Source organism: Neolamprologus multifasciatus, chromosome 6 (genome assembly GCF_963576455.1).
Source record: "Neolamprologus multifasciatus chromosome 6, fNeoMul1.2, whole genome shotgun sequence".
Classification (NCBI taxonomy): Eukaryota; Metazoa; Chordata; class Actinopteri; order Cichliformes; family Cichlidae; genus Neolamprologus; species Neolamprologus multifasciatus.
Genome location: NC_140444.1, coordinates 25,955,465 through 25,970,720, shown reverse-complemented (window position 1 = coordinate 25,970,720; position 15,256 = coordinate 25,955,465). Strand labels below are relative to the sequence as shown.

Sequence of the window (15,256 nt, the reverse complement as noted above, 5' to 3'; positions counted from 1 at the left end):
TGAGCTCTTTCTCAGCAACAGACTGAAGTTACCTTAATAGTTTCTGCCTGTAAGCATAACTCTGTACAACAAGAGGTCTGTATTAGTCTTTGGCAATACTAATATTTACACTTACTTCATCCCATGATTGGCTCTCTGTGTGCAGGTCAGCTGTGTCTGCTGCCTGCGATCAGGTCAGGTCACGTTTGCCTTTCGATTCAGTCGTCTTCCTCTCTGCCTTTACCGTTAAAGTTACAAAGAAACTAGCAACCAGCGTCACATGAGACAACAGAGTGCCTATTAATTAAATTGTTCCTGTTGGCTCCCAGCAGAGTGTTTGTCCTTAGTCCTGATATGAAAACTTTGGGGTTTGAAGTAATTTGGCTACTACTGCTATTTAAAAACTCTCAACACAGTCTGTAGGATATGTAGCAGAGTATGCATCCCAGTTGAGCAGATGGTGTGGAGCTGAGTGGCATCTTTGCAGTAAGCTGCTGCCGAATTTGTTAAAACATGTCAGGAAAGTTAAAGATCTGTGTGCCTGAGATGACCACGTCTCTGTCCTTTCTTGCATCGCACAGCTCCAGAGGTAGTAGAGACTGTTGAAAGAAAAGTATTTTGAACAGTCTAAGCCCTGTGCTTCTAATTCTGTTTATTATTTCAATCTTTGGCTATAATATGAGCAACCATTATGGGCAAATATATGCATATAAATAACAAAACAATAACAATATATACTTCAGGAACATGAAGAATACTGAATCTATCAACGTTAGAGTCCTAAAAATCTGTATCAGCCCAAAGATGTCCAGCATCAGGCTCTAGTTTACAATTCATTCACTTCTCTTATTTTGTCACAGGGACTTTTTTTTTGTCTTTGCTACTTCGTCTACAACTCCCTTGAATACGTTCTCTATGATTTACACGCAACAAAAGCAAACTCAGGGACTGCAGGACTGTGACCAAAATTAATGAATGCATCGATTTGACAGTTTAGACAATTAAAATAGGAAAATCTTATTTTCTGCCTGCCCGGTCAGCTTTGAGATGTAAAACAGGGTTTTCTTTCAAAAGCAGCAGCTGATTCTGTTGGCCCTGATAACCATGATCTACAATTAACATTCAGTCTGAAGAGGAGCTTTGACTCGAGGAGGGAGAGTGGACAGAGACATTTTGTGAAAGGCCCCTTACTCACGAAAAAACATCCATGAACACAAACGCCCTCAAACACACCTGACAGCTGCACTGTAACCCTTCCTTCCAGCTTGTAGGTCTAATCATTCGGTTGTGGCCAGGGCGGGGGCTCTGTGTGAGTGCGAGTCCATGAGCGGGTGGGAGTCTGCAGACCGGGTGGCTGGTACCCCCGATTTGATTTTTGGAGGAGCAGATGGTCGGCTGCTGCTGGAAGGCATTCGGAGTGTTTGCGTGTGTTTATGGGTGTGTGAATGACTGAGGAAGGAGCCTTAGAAGTGCTTTTTATAGATGCTATGGGCTTCAGACTAGAAAGATATTCACATGAACTACTAATATACATTCAGTTGCCACTTTATTAGGCAACCGCATATCATTGTAGGGTTTTTCCCTTACAATATAAAGCGCCTCGAGTGATTTGATGCTATATAAATAAAACTGAATTCAACTGAACTGAACCTAAAACTTGCACTAAAACGGTGCTGCAGTGAATCCAACTTTTATGGGAGTTCTAATGTTCAGTTTCTGTTTCTGTGTGAGAGCCGTGACCCTTCTACTGTGGATTCACAAGAAGCCTGTATCTTACAATGCTCTTGAATTGGACTGCATTAAAATAATATAACTCTTTAACCTGTCCATCACACTTATGGGACTGGGCATTTTGGAATGCATCTTTAGAGTAATCAAATACAACTTTGCTCATGATTTCTACTGATGAAGTTTTAGATATGTGGCTTTCAATAGATAGATAGTGTAAAAGAAATGGCCACTGTAAAGTCTCAGAGCAAGGACGATTCAAATCTTTAAAGGCTGTGTGGCACACAAACCAGGAGAGATGTAGGCATCATCAGAAAATCTTCATAAAAGCTGTTAACTAAGAAATCACAAGGACCAGGAGAAATACTATGAAAACCCAACTAGCAAGTATTACCAACATGATCTGGGTAATATTCTGGTTAGAGCAATCAACTCACTGCATACAGTCAGTGTGTCAGAAAACTGAACTAAGACCAGCAGTAAAATGAACAGACAACCTTAAAGGGACTAAAGAAACAATCACTTTAAAACAGAATCAAATGCTCCAGCACAAACACATTTCCAGTGTTTCCACTAATAAATGGGACTGAAACACCACATTTTATTAGCTAAATAGCATATTTGCACGTCACAAATTTTGGAAGTTTTAATACTTTGAATTGACCAACATTACTTTTAATAAAGACTTAACTCATCTATATATAGCGCTTGCCAGATGGATGGATTTATACTCCACCAAAGAGCAGAAACCATCTGTTAAAGGAAGCTAAATAAAAAGACTACTGCATCCACAGGCTGGTGCAACGTGATCATTAAGACGCCTGCGGTGAATATCTAAGAGGCTAAACGACACACTTGTCAGCATAAATTGTGTAATGTGTCATCTGTAATGGATAACCTCAAAACACTTACAGAGTACATGTTGTGAGTCACTATTACAAATGATTTATTTATGGTTGAAAAACCTAAAAACCTAAAAGGGAAACAAGATTTTTTTAGTCAGTCAGCCAATCGGTGATTTATTCGAATCACTGCTGTGAATGTTGGGCTGCGACTGATCTTCAGTTTGATAAAATAATATATTCGACTGATGTGTCGTTTGGTTTTTTTCCCCTCGGAGTGAGAGCAACACTAAATTATATCGTTATTTGACATACTCAGTGCACTTGTGGGCATGACTAAAATGTCAGGCTTGAAAACACCTTTGAGTAAGTACAGTCTGTGCAAGCTGTGACAGCGCCATCATCATCTCTGTCCACCCAGTAAAGGTTTTGCTGGTACAGACAGTGTTTGTGGGTGCTGTTTTTGATGTTTTCCTTTAGAATAAATATAGATTGGGACAGTACGGTTCAGTTTAAAGCACCACTGAACACACGGGCCATTCCCACAACACTGACATCTGCAATTTCAGTTTCACCCACTTCCACCACAAGATACATTTACACAGATATTGTGGACTTTAACACAGTGCCTCATTCTGGCAAACTGTATCAGCATGGTTTGGGGTAGAGTATTTAAACACTCTGCCCACCTCTTGTGAGTTCAAATGATTGGTCAAAGCATTAGCTCTCAACACTGATCATGAGTTTTAAAGTGCACAAATGCACCCCATAAAGCTCCATATCTGCTTCTCCTGATATGGAGCTTAAAAAGCCTGGAATAAACAGCTGGTCTGCATGGCTGGTCTATTTGGAATCTCTCAAGGGATGAAAGTAGACATATCAAGGCTTTATGTCACACATATGGAATCTGTGTTAGGTGGGAATTCGAGTCCGCTAACCGAATTCTTTAAAGTAGTTTTCAACTATGAAGCTTTTTTCCCTTTAAAAAAAAAAAAAAAAAAAAAAAAATCCCTGTAAAAACTTTTCCTTGTCAAAGAGGGAAACTTCGAATTTAAGTTGGAGAGCATCTGCTACAGGGAGCTTTTTTTCTTTTCTTTTCAAAAAAGCTACTTTTAGCTGCTCCCTTATTCACAAGCGGTCGCCACAGCACGTAGCTCTGCATGTCTGATTTGGAAGATTTTTATGCCCCTTCCTGATGCAACCCCAAAGGGATACGTGGCTTCTCTCTGAATCAAACTGGGGAGCTTTCGCTTTTTAGGCGAGGCTTCAGTCTAAAATAATGGAAATAAATACAGCAATGTTCTGGATGCTATTATATAATCATGTCGAGTCAGTGTTTCTGTGCAGTGCTAGCCTAACAGAAAGGATGCTTTGCTTGCTCTGTCAAAGGTGATAAGGATCACAATTCTCATGAGTCAATTTGTCCAGACTGTCCAGCCCAGAAAGATTCCCGTCAGCTCACAGGAAACAAACATCAGCTGGTTTGGTTGTCACACTTTCAGTCCCTGTTTAATTTTTCTTTTTCCCCACTCACCAACACTTTTAAAGCTCAGTTTAACTTCAACTGCTACCAAAGAAATTCATTTAGTGATTTTGTACTAAAATTGACAAAGCATGCTGACATTTTTGTAGTCTTTGACATAATTCTGTAATCAACATCCCTGTGTGAGTGGAGCTGATCGTTAAAAATAAATAAAATGCAGTTTAGCTTCACTAAAAATGCAAAACACCTAGAGCTCTATCAGTTCAGTAGTTACAGTAATTATGATTTCACTTTCTAAATGCTTAATTCCAGTAAACTAATTTTATGAAACCATGAATTGATACATTATTTGTTAGATTAAAATGTGCATCAATCTATTCCACTATAGGCCAAATTCAGGATTTCACAAAAATCTTTATCCCCCTAATTTTTTTAAATTTTACCACGAAAATGGGGGAAAAGTGCAGTAAGTACAAGAGAAATACAGTATATATAGCAAAAACAGAATTCGTACAATTGTGAGTAACTTGAAAGTCAACATTTGGTGTGAACACCTTTATTCTGCAACACACCCTGAACTTTTTTAGCAAGCTATCCTTTAATTTTTTAGGAATAGTTCTCCAGGCTTCTTGAAGGACATTCAAAGCTCTTCTTTGGATGTTAGCTGCCTTTTATTCTGTATCAATATGATCCCACAGTTCTTTATTAATGTTGAGCTCCAGGCTGAAGGACACCGATCCATGACTGTTGGTGTTCCATTGTGTTTTTCTATCCACGTAAGCTTTTACTGGACGGGCAGATTGTTTGGGATCATTGTCATACTACAAAACGAAGCTCTTGCCAATTAAACACTTTCCAGATGGTACTGCATGGTGGATCAAAATCTGATGGTACTTTTCTGTGTTCTATCAATTTTGACAAGATCTCCAACACCCCTAGCTGAAATGCAACCCCAAACCATGACGGAGTCTCTCCACTGTGCTTTACAGATGCTGAAGGTACTGACTGTTCTTCTTCATACATCATCATAGTGCTTCATAGGTCAGTGTCAACTGGCTTAACAAAGAGCACAAGCAAACACATTCCTCTGAAAATTGTCAGGTACAAAGACTGGTTCTCTGTCTTAACTTCAACCCTGAAATCCACTGAATCATGCAACAAGATGAGTGTTCTATAAATGTATGTAACATCTTACATGTGACATACATACTTTGACTTAGTTCTCTGAGCACATTTCACACGAACTCTTCCAACATGCATCACAAAATACAAACATCACAAGAACAGACTCGGGAACAACTTCTTGTCCAGCATCATAACAACAATGAATAATCTGTGTAATAATCACAGCCATGTACAATATTTCAAATGATCAGAAACTGTGCAATATTCTCATTATTGGTAAATTCACTGTGTAATACTCTTATCATACTCCTCTGCCTAGCATTGCCTCGTTATCTTACCCCGTTAACTTGCAAATAATTTTTATATTTAGTACTTTTTATATTTTCTGTGAGAATGACAGTTTGTTCATGGTCAGATGAGATGTCAGCGTAAATATTTTACATGGGGGCCACCGTGTGTTGTAGCTCACCTCATGTCTGAACACCAGAATTTCAACATGTGCCCCAGATGGATAGCATTATAGCATAAATAGTCTCATGTGGTACAACCAGAGCACAAGGTGGGGATACCATACTGATGGATATGGCACAAGGCCTTAAAGCCAAAGTGTATCCATTACTGCTTTGTTGAAATAATATATGGGCGTAGAATTATGTATGGGTGATTAAACTGACTTTAATTATCTGGACTGCTGACACAGCTGAAACCTATAAATCGCAGTGGTTTTTAGAGATAAGCTCAGCTTTGCTCCATCTGGTTCCCGTAAGCACATTAGCCAGTTTCATCTCATTGAAAACAATATGTTTAACTAGCTCTAGCTGTTAAGTTATGCAACTGTAGCAAATAAAATCACCACACAAACTAAAACAAGAACAAGCCATAGTGTAGTAATTACTGGAGCTGGTGTCCACACAGTTAAAGGCAGTTTAACATGATGTAGCGCAAGTTAAACAGATATTCGTCAGACCTACCTGCTTGCCTTCCAGTGTGTACAGTCTCCTCACTGCGCCAGAGTCCAACTTGATAGCGTCTGTGATGTCGGTGAGCACCTGCTCAAAGGAGTGTGCAGTTTTCTTATTGAGCAGTATCCGAACGGCCTTGCGGGGCTTGACGCCGCTGCGGATGACTGTGACTAACTTGGGTTTGATGAAGTCCTTAGATTCCCTCTGCAGCTCACTCTTCAGTGGGAAAAGAGACGGGAGGGATCGCGATGTGCTGGTCTTGCTGCCCACTGACCAGTTGGGGTTCACGTTCTTGGTGTAGTCGACACGTCGGAAGGGTTCATTGGAGGCGCACACGTAACTCTCTCCTGCAGGAAGAAATGAGCTGTATGAGGTGCTGTAAAGAGAAGCTAAACACTGGCGCATAAAGCTCAAATAGCCACGTAAAGAACTCAAGTCATCAGTGGGAGGAAGTCCTGCAACAGGTGAGATGGCCTCATCATTACCCTGACATTAACATTACTGCATCACTCTGGGATTATAAGGAAACTGTGGCAAGCTCTTGCTAGGATCAACACATACCTTTAAAGAAAAAACATCTGTGTGTACATTTACCAAAGAGAATGGCTGAGGTTATTTTGCTATTAATTGCGCACTAAAGGACACATACGTTGCACAACATCAACCATAGCATGCCTTACTAAACACTGCTCCCATATGGTGAATAATAACGAACTGACAGTGTGACGCTGTTCTTCTCTCCCCCTTCCAGCTGCAGGGCTGCTTTATTGGCCTTCCTCCAAAGCAAAGCGTTTTGCTTTATCAGCCAGCATTCCAGTTTAAACACCCTAGCACGCAAGTGTTTCGCCTTAACAAGAAAGTCGTGATAAGTACGGGAGCTTGGTGGGTGAACAAAAACCACATCAAGAATGTCTGGAGATTGTTTTGAAAGTGCTGGATTTGTGCTTCCCTGCTGCCAGTCTGTTCCAAATATGAGTAAGAGCTGGAAAGTGACAAATAGTGTCTGCAAGTACAAAAGCCTCTCTCAGAGGCAACTTACTGCATGCTCAACTTCACGAGAGATATTCGGATTTATTTGAAATAAATCTTGTTCTAGGAAACTAGATAATTACAGGGTTACTAGGAATCAGCATGTACAAACTAAGAAACCGAGAAATAGATTATTACTCATGGCTGCATCTGTGTATGAATATAAGAACCACAGTGGCTGGCTCTGTCCAGGGAATCCCAGTTAAGTAGCAGGAAAAGTAATCCTTTACATACCACAAAAACATATTTGTTCAAAAATTAAATGAAAACTTTTATTTCTAGGATATGTTCAGCATATTTTTTCTCTCCAGTTCATCTGCTGATAAGAAATCTGTCCCAACACTGACATTTTGGTTACTGGATTTGTGTCAGAACAAGCGAATTGAACTTCAGCGTAAAAAGGCCAACTGAGACACCGCGTCCCAGGATACCAGGTTTTATTAAGCCTTGCAATTAACCAAAGGCTAATTAAAAGGCTAGGCCACAGCTGGAGGGGACTGAGCTGTGGTTGAGCACCGAAACAAAATATATAACCGAGGCTGCCGTTCATCTGCAGGGAAATGACAGAACGCTGACATGCCCTCAGACGGTGCGCGGTGACGGGTCTATTCCCCGACGTCCCACGGGGATGTGATCGGAGCCCCAGCCACCCGCCGCTGGCTGCCGTTCTCGTGTGAACAACAGATGAGGACAGGCCTGACGGACTGTTTAACCAGCCCAGCAACTTTTACGAGGTGACACAGCGGTCACCAGTCCAGCATGACGTCAATAAACAGTCACTTTTTTGTTATTACTGTGATGAACAGAGTTGCTGTCACAAAGAAATAAAGTGATTTAATAACTGCAAAAAGTATGAGGTCATGGTTCTCCGATTTATACTCATAATGTTACAAAGAAAGATCAACTTTCTTTAACCTTATCAGCCTGTGACCTTTACTTCACACTTGAATTTCAACTGTCAATTTGAGTTTTTACATTTTACATTTACATTGTTTCTATCAACCCCTAAAGGGTTGAATCATATTGTCACATTTTACAGAAACATGTAGCACACGTCTGTCATGAGAGGTGTGTATTATCAGTAAAGAACTGTTTCGAAGTCATGATTTAAAACTCTTTCAGCCATTTCTCTCTGCTGTAAAATACAAAATATTTCTACTAAGGCTCAAATACTTTAGTATCACAAGTCAATTTGAACACCGACCATTAAAAGGCTTAATTTCCCCATGAGGTTCAAATAAAGACCCTCTGGTGCCCAAACTTGTTATTGCCCCGACTAGAATTCCCTTTGTCAGCATGCTACGGAGCCCCACTGTAACCTGCAAAGCTCTTTCTAAACCCATTTCAGGATTGGCTATAGCCGTTGTTTTCCACAAGCACAGCAGTTCGAGTCGACTGGTTGGCTCTGTAATCCCATCTAGTCATACGAGGTGCACATGTGAATGGCGCCTGATTGGGTTTTCACACAAAAGAGCCCCAGCATGCCTCAATCAATGGATGCAGACTGCTGAGCTGTGCAGTAATGTTTGCTCTCTTTGTCCATTAGATGGGTGTGTAAACATCGACAAGACGGCCCACCTGCAATCTGAGCGGCTCAAGGAGAAATTAAGCAGTCAAAAAACATGCTTACCATTGACCCAGGGCATTATCATATCCTAAAATTCCCACCTTAAAGGGCCTGTCTCTTCAAACCAAATCATAAATGGAATATTTGTTCCCATTGGAATAATAGGCCCCATTTGGTGAGATTAGAAAAAAAAGACAGAAAAGCAATACAATCAAATCAATGGAGGCCAAATGGAACAAAGTATTCTTTAAGTATTCATTTTGGGGTTATTTAACCGTAATAACAAGGTTGACTACAGCAAAAACAACACAAAAGGACCTGCTCTATTTTTCCCACTATGTGGGCACTCGTACATTCAAACACTTGTCCTAATACCAAAATTCTTCTGCATACACCACCAGAACAGTCATTTTGGATGAACTGCCCATTGAAATAAAATCACTGGCTATGTGAGCTACTGAAGTAGCACTGAGGGGTGAAGTCAGTGCACCAAAACAACCTTGGTGCAGTTTGTTAAACTACTGTTGCTACAGAATTTAGATCAGGCACTGGCCTAAATCTTCCCCAGTCTCTGGAGGGACAGAGTAAAGCAAATGAGTGCAGCACAGACTGAAATTTAGGAAGATGTGAGATGAAAATAGGATTAATAACTTCAGTAAGAGGTCAGTGGATCCTGAGTGTGTGTGAGGAGCAGTAATAGAGGACTGCAGTCAGGTCACAGTGCAGACAGTGAACATGAAGATTAACTTATTACTGAGAGGCCACTCTCCCTGCAGAGTAAACAGCACAGGGAAGAAGGAGTAGGTAGGAGAGTATATTCTATTCGTTTCTGCAGTGAGTGACCAAATTTGACAAGGGCTCTTTGACAAGATGAGTACAGTTCTCCATATAGAAGGATTACAGGAACAATTGTTACCACTTTTTGTAGTAGTATTCACATTTATCTTATAAAAAAAAAAAAAAAAAAAAAAAGGACAGACAGGGGATGGGGAGGGCAATTTTTATCCTACAAGCCCCAAGGCTGAGCTCAATCAACTGCAAAAGATTTTAAATGCCAGTGAAGGCAACAAAATACATATGTTCACTCACTTATTCACTTACCCATTCATTCATTCCCAGGCAGGGGTGTATTTAGTGAAACACAGGGCACTTTCACGCCCACAAAAGCTCACAAATAAAGTAGCTGGGAGCGCGAGTCCAGCTGAGATCAATGGGCAGTGATGCACATTTTGCAGAGCATTAACTGTGCTGAGGAGGGGTCTGTATGCTTGAGTGCATGTATGGCACTGGGTCAAACATGTTAGGGCGGTTACGTCAGTGCATATACAGCGATAATCTATATCGTTGCACTGCATCCAACATATAAGTAGATGGGTTTAAGTGCAGCAGATATTTGGAACAGAGTCAGAACTTTCCCAATTACATTGTAAAAGCAGGACAAGGAGCCAACTCTCTAAATATAATTTGCTTTGTAAGTTTTCAGACAACTTAATCAACATTCAAGGCAAAAAATGTAGCTTTTAAACACTAAACAGCATGTCTGAGTGGATGCACATTAGGCCACCATTGATCTAATCTCAAGTACTGAGCTCCTGTCATCATTTGCGGTCACGCAAAGTGATTGTTGAAGGCTTCATCCATCATCGATCTTACCCTCTACTAACTCATCCAGGCTGGTGATCTTCCTGCCCCCATCCAGCGTGTACAACGTCCGGACTCCTTGCGGAAGGTTGACGTTGTCTGACAGGGACCGTGTGAGCTCCATGAGCAGGGCATCCAGGGATCTGAATCGGTCGTTAGACACGGCGTACACCAAACCTTTGAAATACTTGTCACCATTGCGATAAAAGCGCACCTTCCTGGCCTTTTTCTCGGAGGTGAGGGACTGGAGAGTGCGTGTGCGGTAGAAACTACAATGCGCACTGTGCGCGGGGCTTGGCACCAGCCCGTTACCTCTAGAGCCACATTGAGACCCGGAGCCCGAATTGGTCCTCGGTGGCCGGTGAGGCTTGTCTCGTTCCTCAAAGTGTTCAAATTCAATACTTCTGCTTAGCGACATGTCGTCTCTCACTTTATTTGAACGCTGATCCAAACAGGAAACCAACTTTTATACAGAGAGAGAGAAAGAGATGAGGGATCGATGAGCCAAATGAAGAAGGCAGCCTACACGTGTGCGTCCCCAGTCTCCACTTTAAGCCTGCTATGCCTACCTTAAGCAGCACCAGCAGTTTCAAAATGAGAGGGGAAAAAAGAAAGTCAGGATGTGACCCCTCAGTCCGCTGAATCTTATCAGATCGATCCGTTAAACTGATTCATCAACCGTCAACAAAACACAGCAGGAGTAATAATCCAGACGCCAGCTCGAGATTAGATATCCGGTTGAAAATGTGTCAAAAAAACGGCAGCTGTGCTTGACAGACATCGCAGTGAATCTCTGTTATCTCACAAACAGCCACGAAATGTTAGAAAAGTTCGGCACGCCGCACTGAAGCCGCCTCCTCCTCGCATCCTTTCCTCTAACTGGTCGTCAGCACAGGCTGTCAAATCAATGGATAATGAGACGGAGGAGGACGCCTTCCGCATCTCCGGGTCCTAATGCTGTCTATTGTTCCGTTCATACATTCAAGACACGAACAATGAAGTTGTGGTTTTACATTCCGACCAGATGACCTCAGACTGAGGAACCGTAAGAATGGTACACGCCCTCCCCCGGAGAGCGAGAAAGTACATTCTGAGCTGGCCTGAGATCAGTACAGCACAGCTACTAAAAAAACATATCACCAGTTATGTATTTTATATATTACCTTTAGTTTACAATTAACCCCGAAGACATATATCAACCTTGTGTATTTAAATTGCAGCATATATATCAGATGATACCATTAATTAACATTTGCTCATTCTTGCTCATTATGTGTTTGACACACTTTATTAAAGGCTGAAATCAATAGCATAATATAATACAATATAATTTCTTTCTTTCTTTCTTTTTCAAGAAGAAACTTGGGGTAGCTTTATCTTAGATACATAACAGTGATTAAACCATTTACAGGGAGCGCTCATGAGCTGTGTCGTTAGGGTATACAGTGGTGGTTGTGCCAAAAAGTACGGTGGCCCCTAGAGACAAAGCACGTACAAACTCCAAAACACTTGCAAACTCCAAAACACATGCAAACTCCAAAACACATGCAAACTCCAAATCACTTGCAAACTCCAAAACACTTGCAAACTCCAAAACACTTGCAAACTCCAAAACACTTGCAAACTCCAAAACACTTGCAAACTCCAAAGCACATGCAAACTCCAAAACACTTGCAAACTCCAAAACACATGCAAACTCCAAAACACATGCAAACTCCAAAACACTTGCAAACTCCAAAACACATGCAAACTCCAAAAAAAAACTTGCAAACTCCAAAACACTTGCAAACTCCAAAACACATGCAAACTCCAAAACACATGCAAACTCCAAAACACTTGCAAACTCCAAAACACATGCAAACTCCAAAACACATGCAAACTCCAAAACACATGCAAACTCCAAAACACTTGCAAACTCCAAAGCACATGCAAATTCCAAAACACAACGGAAGTGCTCCAGGACGCTAGGGGCAGTGTTGAGCTTTTGTTACCTATTAACTACACAAGCCAGGCTGTACCAATGACCGGATTTGGGGTCTGCAGCCTTAAAGGCCTCATTTTAAGGCCGATTACGTCACAGCGACACGACGAAGGCTGTCCCAATTCAAAGGCTGCTCGAAATGCGGCCCTCAAATGCGTCCTTAATTTCCCTGAATTTTAAGGATGGGTCGCTGTAGCCTTCATGGCCCAACATATCCCAGATTTCATAGTGCGGCTGTGGTGTGGATAATTTTGCCGAAAAAAACGGCGGAAGCGGAGCCGCCGAAGAGTAAACTTTCAGAAGTAAGTACTGAATATTATGTCACTTATTTATGCGCAAATGTTTTTTATAATGAAGAACATTAAAACATTACTGTTGGCCACATGTCGGGAAAGTTATGTGACATTAGCGATGTTTGTACTAACTTGGTTTTAAAGCCTTTACTCCAAAATATACACCGTTCAATAGTTGACTTTAATCTTACAGAGAATGTGATGATTTTATGGATAATTAAAGTCAGTCATATATCCACAAACACAACAGGCTGAAAGTCAGTGATGCTGCTCGGTTTGCAGTCCTGAATATCACGGAACAAGCAGGTTTCACTGCACTGTTAATGTTAGCTATGTTATATTGCTGCCTCTGTTCGGTGGTGTCGAGCCAAATGGAGTTTAACGTGTGTTTGAACGAGCTGACGGTTCACTCGTTAAGCTGAAAGAAAGATGCTTTAATCACAGGAGTCACACATGTGTCCACTGTACCATCTGGGAACTCTTCTTGTTTCGTAATAACACAGTCCTCCTTCTTTTGTGCTGTTTTGTAGCAGTGTATACACCTGAGACTGTCACCTGTCTGTCTGTCCTGCACTCTCTCTCTTTTTCTTTCTCTCTGATTGTTTAATAAAAGTATGAACATGTATTTATAAGTTACACTTGTGTTTGAATCCTGCAGCTTATCACACATTTGATTTCCATGTGTGGCAACTGCAAGTGTCCAGAGTGAGGACAGACTGAGGGACCCACTGCTGCACATCATCTGTGAGGCTTTGCACCCCTGATGATCCACCAGGACTCAGCAGTGTGTGAGGAAGAGGAGGAGGAAGAGCCAGCAGCAGCTGACAGATGGAGAGAATAGACAGACTGTTCCCTGTTCGTGAAGGACTGCTAGGAAAGTTTAACATAACTAATTGTCTGTCCTGAATCAGTCTTATTAGGTAATGTTCAAATAGTTTTTATCATTCCAGTGTTTGCAGTGTGGGAGAAAGTACTCAGGGCCTTCAAGTTAAACACTATGAAAGGCAGCAACAAGTTTAATATTCAGAAACCTAAAGTATGTATCAGCAGCAGAATGGACCTAAAAATAAATGTTTGTTTCAGTTCTATGAAGCTTTGAGTATTTTGGATTAGTAGCAGTGCTGTGTTTGTTGCATCATATTGCTGTAATTGTTTATATGCTTTATATATTCTGAGGTAAGTTGATCTATAGTGTTACATCATATTCTATAATGATGCTATGTGTTTGTAGACTTTCTGCCCAGTTTGACCCATTTAGCAGAAGTCAGCCTGTTTAAGGCTCTGATATCTATTCTGTATGACTTAAAGCAGTTATGACATGGTCTGATTTTCTCACCCAATAAAGGAATATTCAATATATCAGTCTACTCTTCATTTTATCAGAAACAGTTATCACAGCTCATATAATTTCTTTTTACACACGTATGTAAGCAATGAGCCAAATTTAGTAATGCCAACATACTGAAGGAACAACATTTCTCTCTTATATATGATACACCTATATATGCACTGTCAAAGATACTTGTCTTTGAGTGAAGATTTAAGGTGATAAGACCTATAAATAACTGCAACTTGAATCTGTACTGAGGCTCAGTATTTGACACAGAGTTCATGTTTACTGCTGTAATAGCTAATAATGATTAATATAATAACTATAATATTGGCCATATTATATTTACATTACCAAAGTGATATGACTTTAGTCTCATGAACAACATTAGCTAATTGTTATTTACTAACTAATCTTAAATGACTGTTCAGTACAGAAATGAAGCCCAAAAATCATGTTTTACTGTCCTGTGGTCTCAACCTCAGATACTTATCAAATCACACAAAGCTCTTGTAGAAACAAACAAACAAATGAACAAAATATGTTTTCCTTCATTTCTGTCAAACAAAGTTGTATGACACGTTTCCAGCGGTTAGTATCATGGTTGCTAGGCAACCTGGGAAGCGCGACAGAGACTAGACCGTCCCATACAGACAATCTTGCCGTTTATTTTGCAAATCGAGCTCAACACTGCCCCTAGCGCCCTGGAGCACTTCCGTTGTGTTTTGGAATTTGCATGTGCTTTGGGGTTTGCATGTGTTTTGGAGTTTGCATGTGTTTTGGAGTTTGCAAGTGTTTTGGAGTTTGCATGCGTTTTGGAGTTTGCAAGTGTTTTGGAGTTTGCAAGTGTTTTGGAGTTTACAAGTGTTTTGGAGTTTGCATGCGTTTTGGAGTTTGCAAGTGTTTTGGAGTTTGCAAGTGTTTTGGAGTTTGCATGTGTTTTGGAGTTTGCAAGTGTTTTGGAGTTTGCAAGTGTTTTGGAGTTTGTACGTGCTTTGTCTCTAGGGGCCACCGTAAAAAAGTGATCTTTCATGAATTATATGATATTGAGCCACAAAGAACATTACTATCACAAGGTAGATGCTCCTACCAGTTTTTTTTTTTTTTTTTTGGTAAAGTGACTTTTACAGAGCTTTTTTTTAATCTGGTATAAAAAATGTCTTTTTCAAGATAGATCTGGCCATGAGCAGAAATTGCAAGAAACATAACATTATACTTCTGTAAAGATATTTTAAGTGACCAAAAAGGACTGGACTGGTTATAAAGTAGCTGCAATAATGCAAAACTGGTAATTCC

General features: G+C 40.7%; 1 protein-coding gene across 2 annotated transcripts in view; it reads right to left on the bottom strand.

Annotated features, from left to right (window-relative positions):
• The window catches only part of dclk2a (doublecortin-like kinase 2a), a 42,966-nt gene extending 31,552 nt beyond the window's left edge, over positions 1 to 11,414 (bottom strand). For both annotated transcript variants that reach the window (XM_085161796.1, XM_085161797.1), the window contains exons 1-2: positions 10,369 to 11,414; positions 6,129 to 6,466 (exon numbers count right to left, since the gene is read on the bottom strand). In XM_085161796.1, the coding sequence (XP_085017922.1) occupies positions 6,129 to 6,466; positions 10,369 to 10,774 (744 nt within the window). In that variant the 5' untranslated portion in view covers positions 10,775 to 11,414. The remainder of the gene's footprint in view (positions 1 to 6,128; positions 6,467 to 10,368) is intronic.
• Positions 11,415 to 15,256: the final 3,842 nt, after the last annotated feature.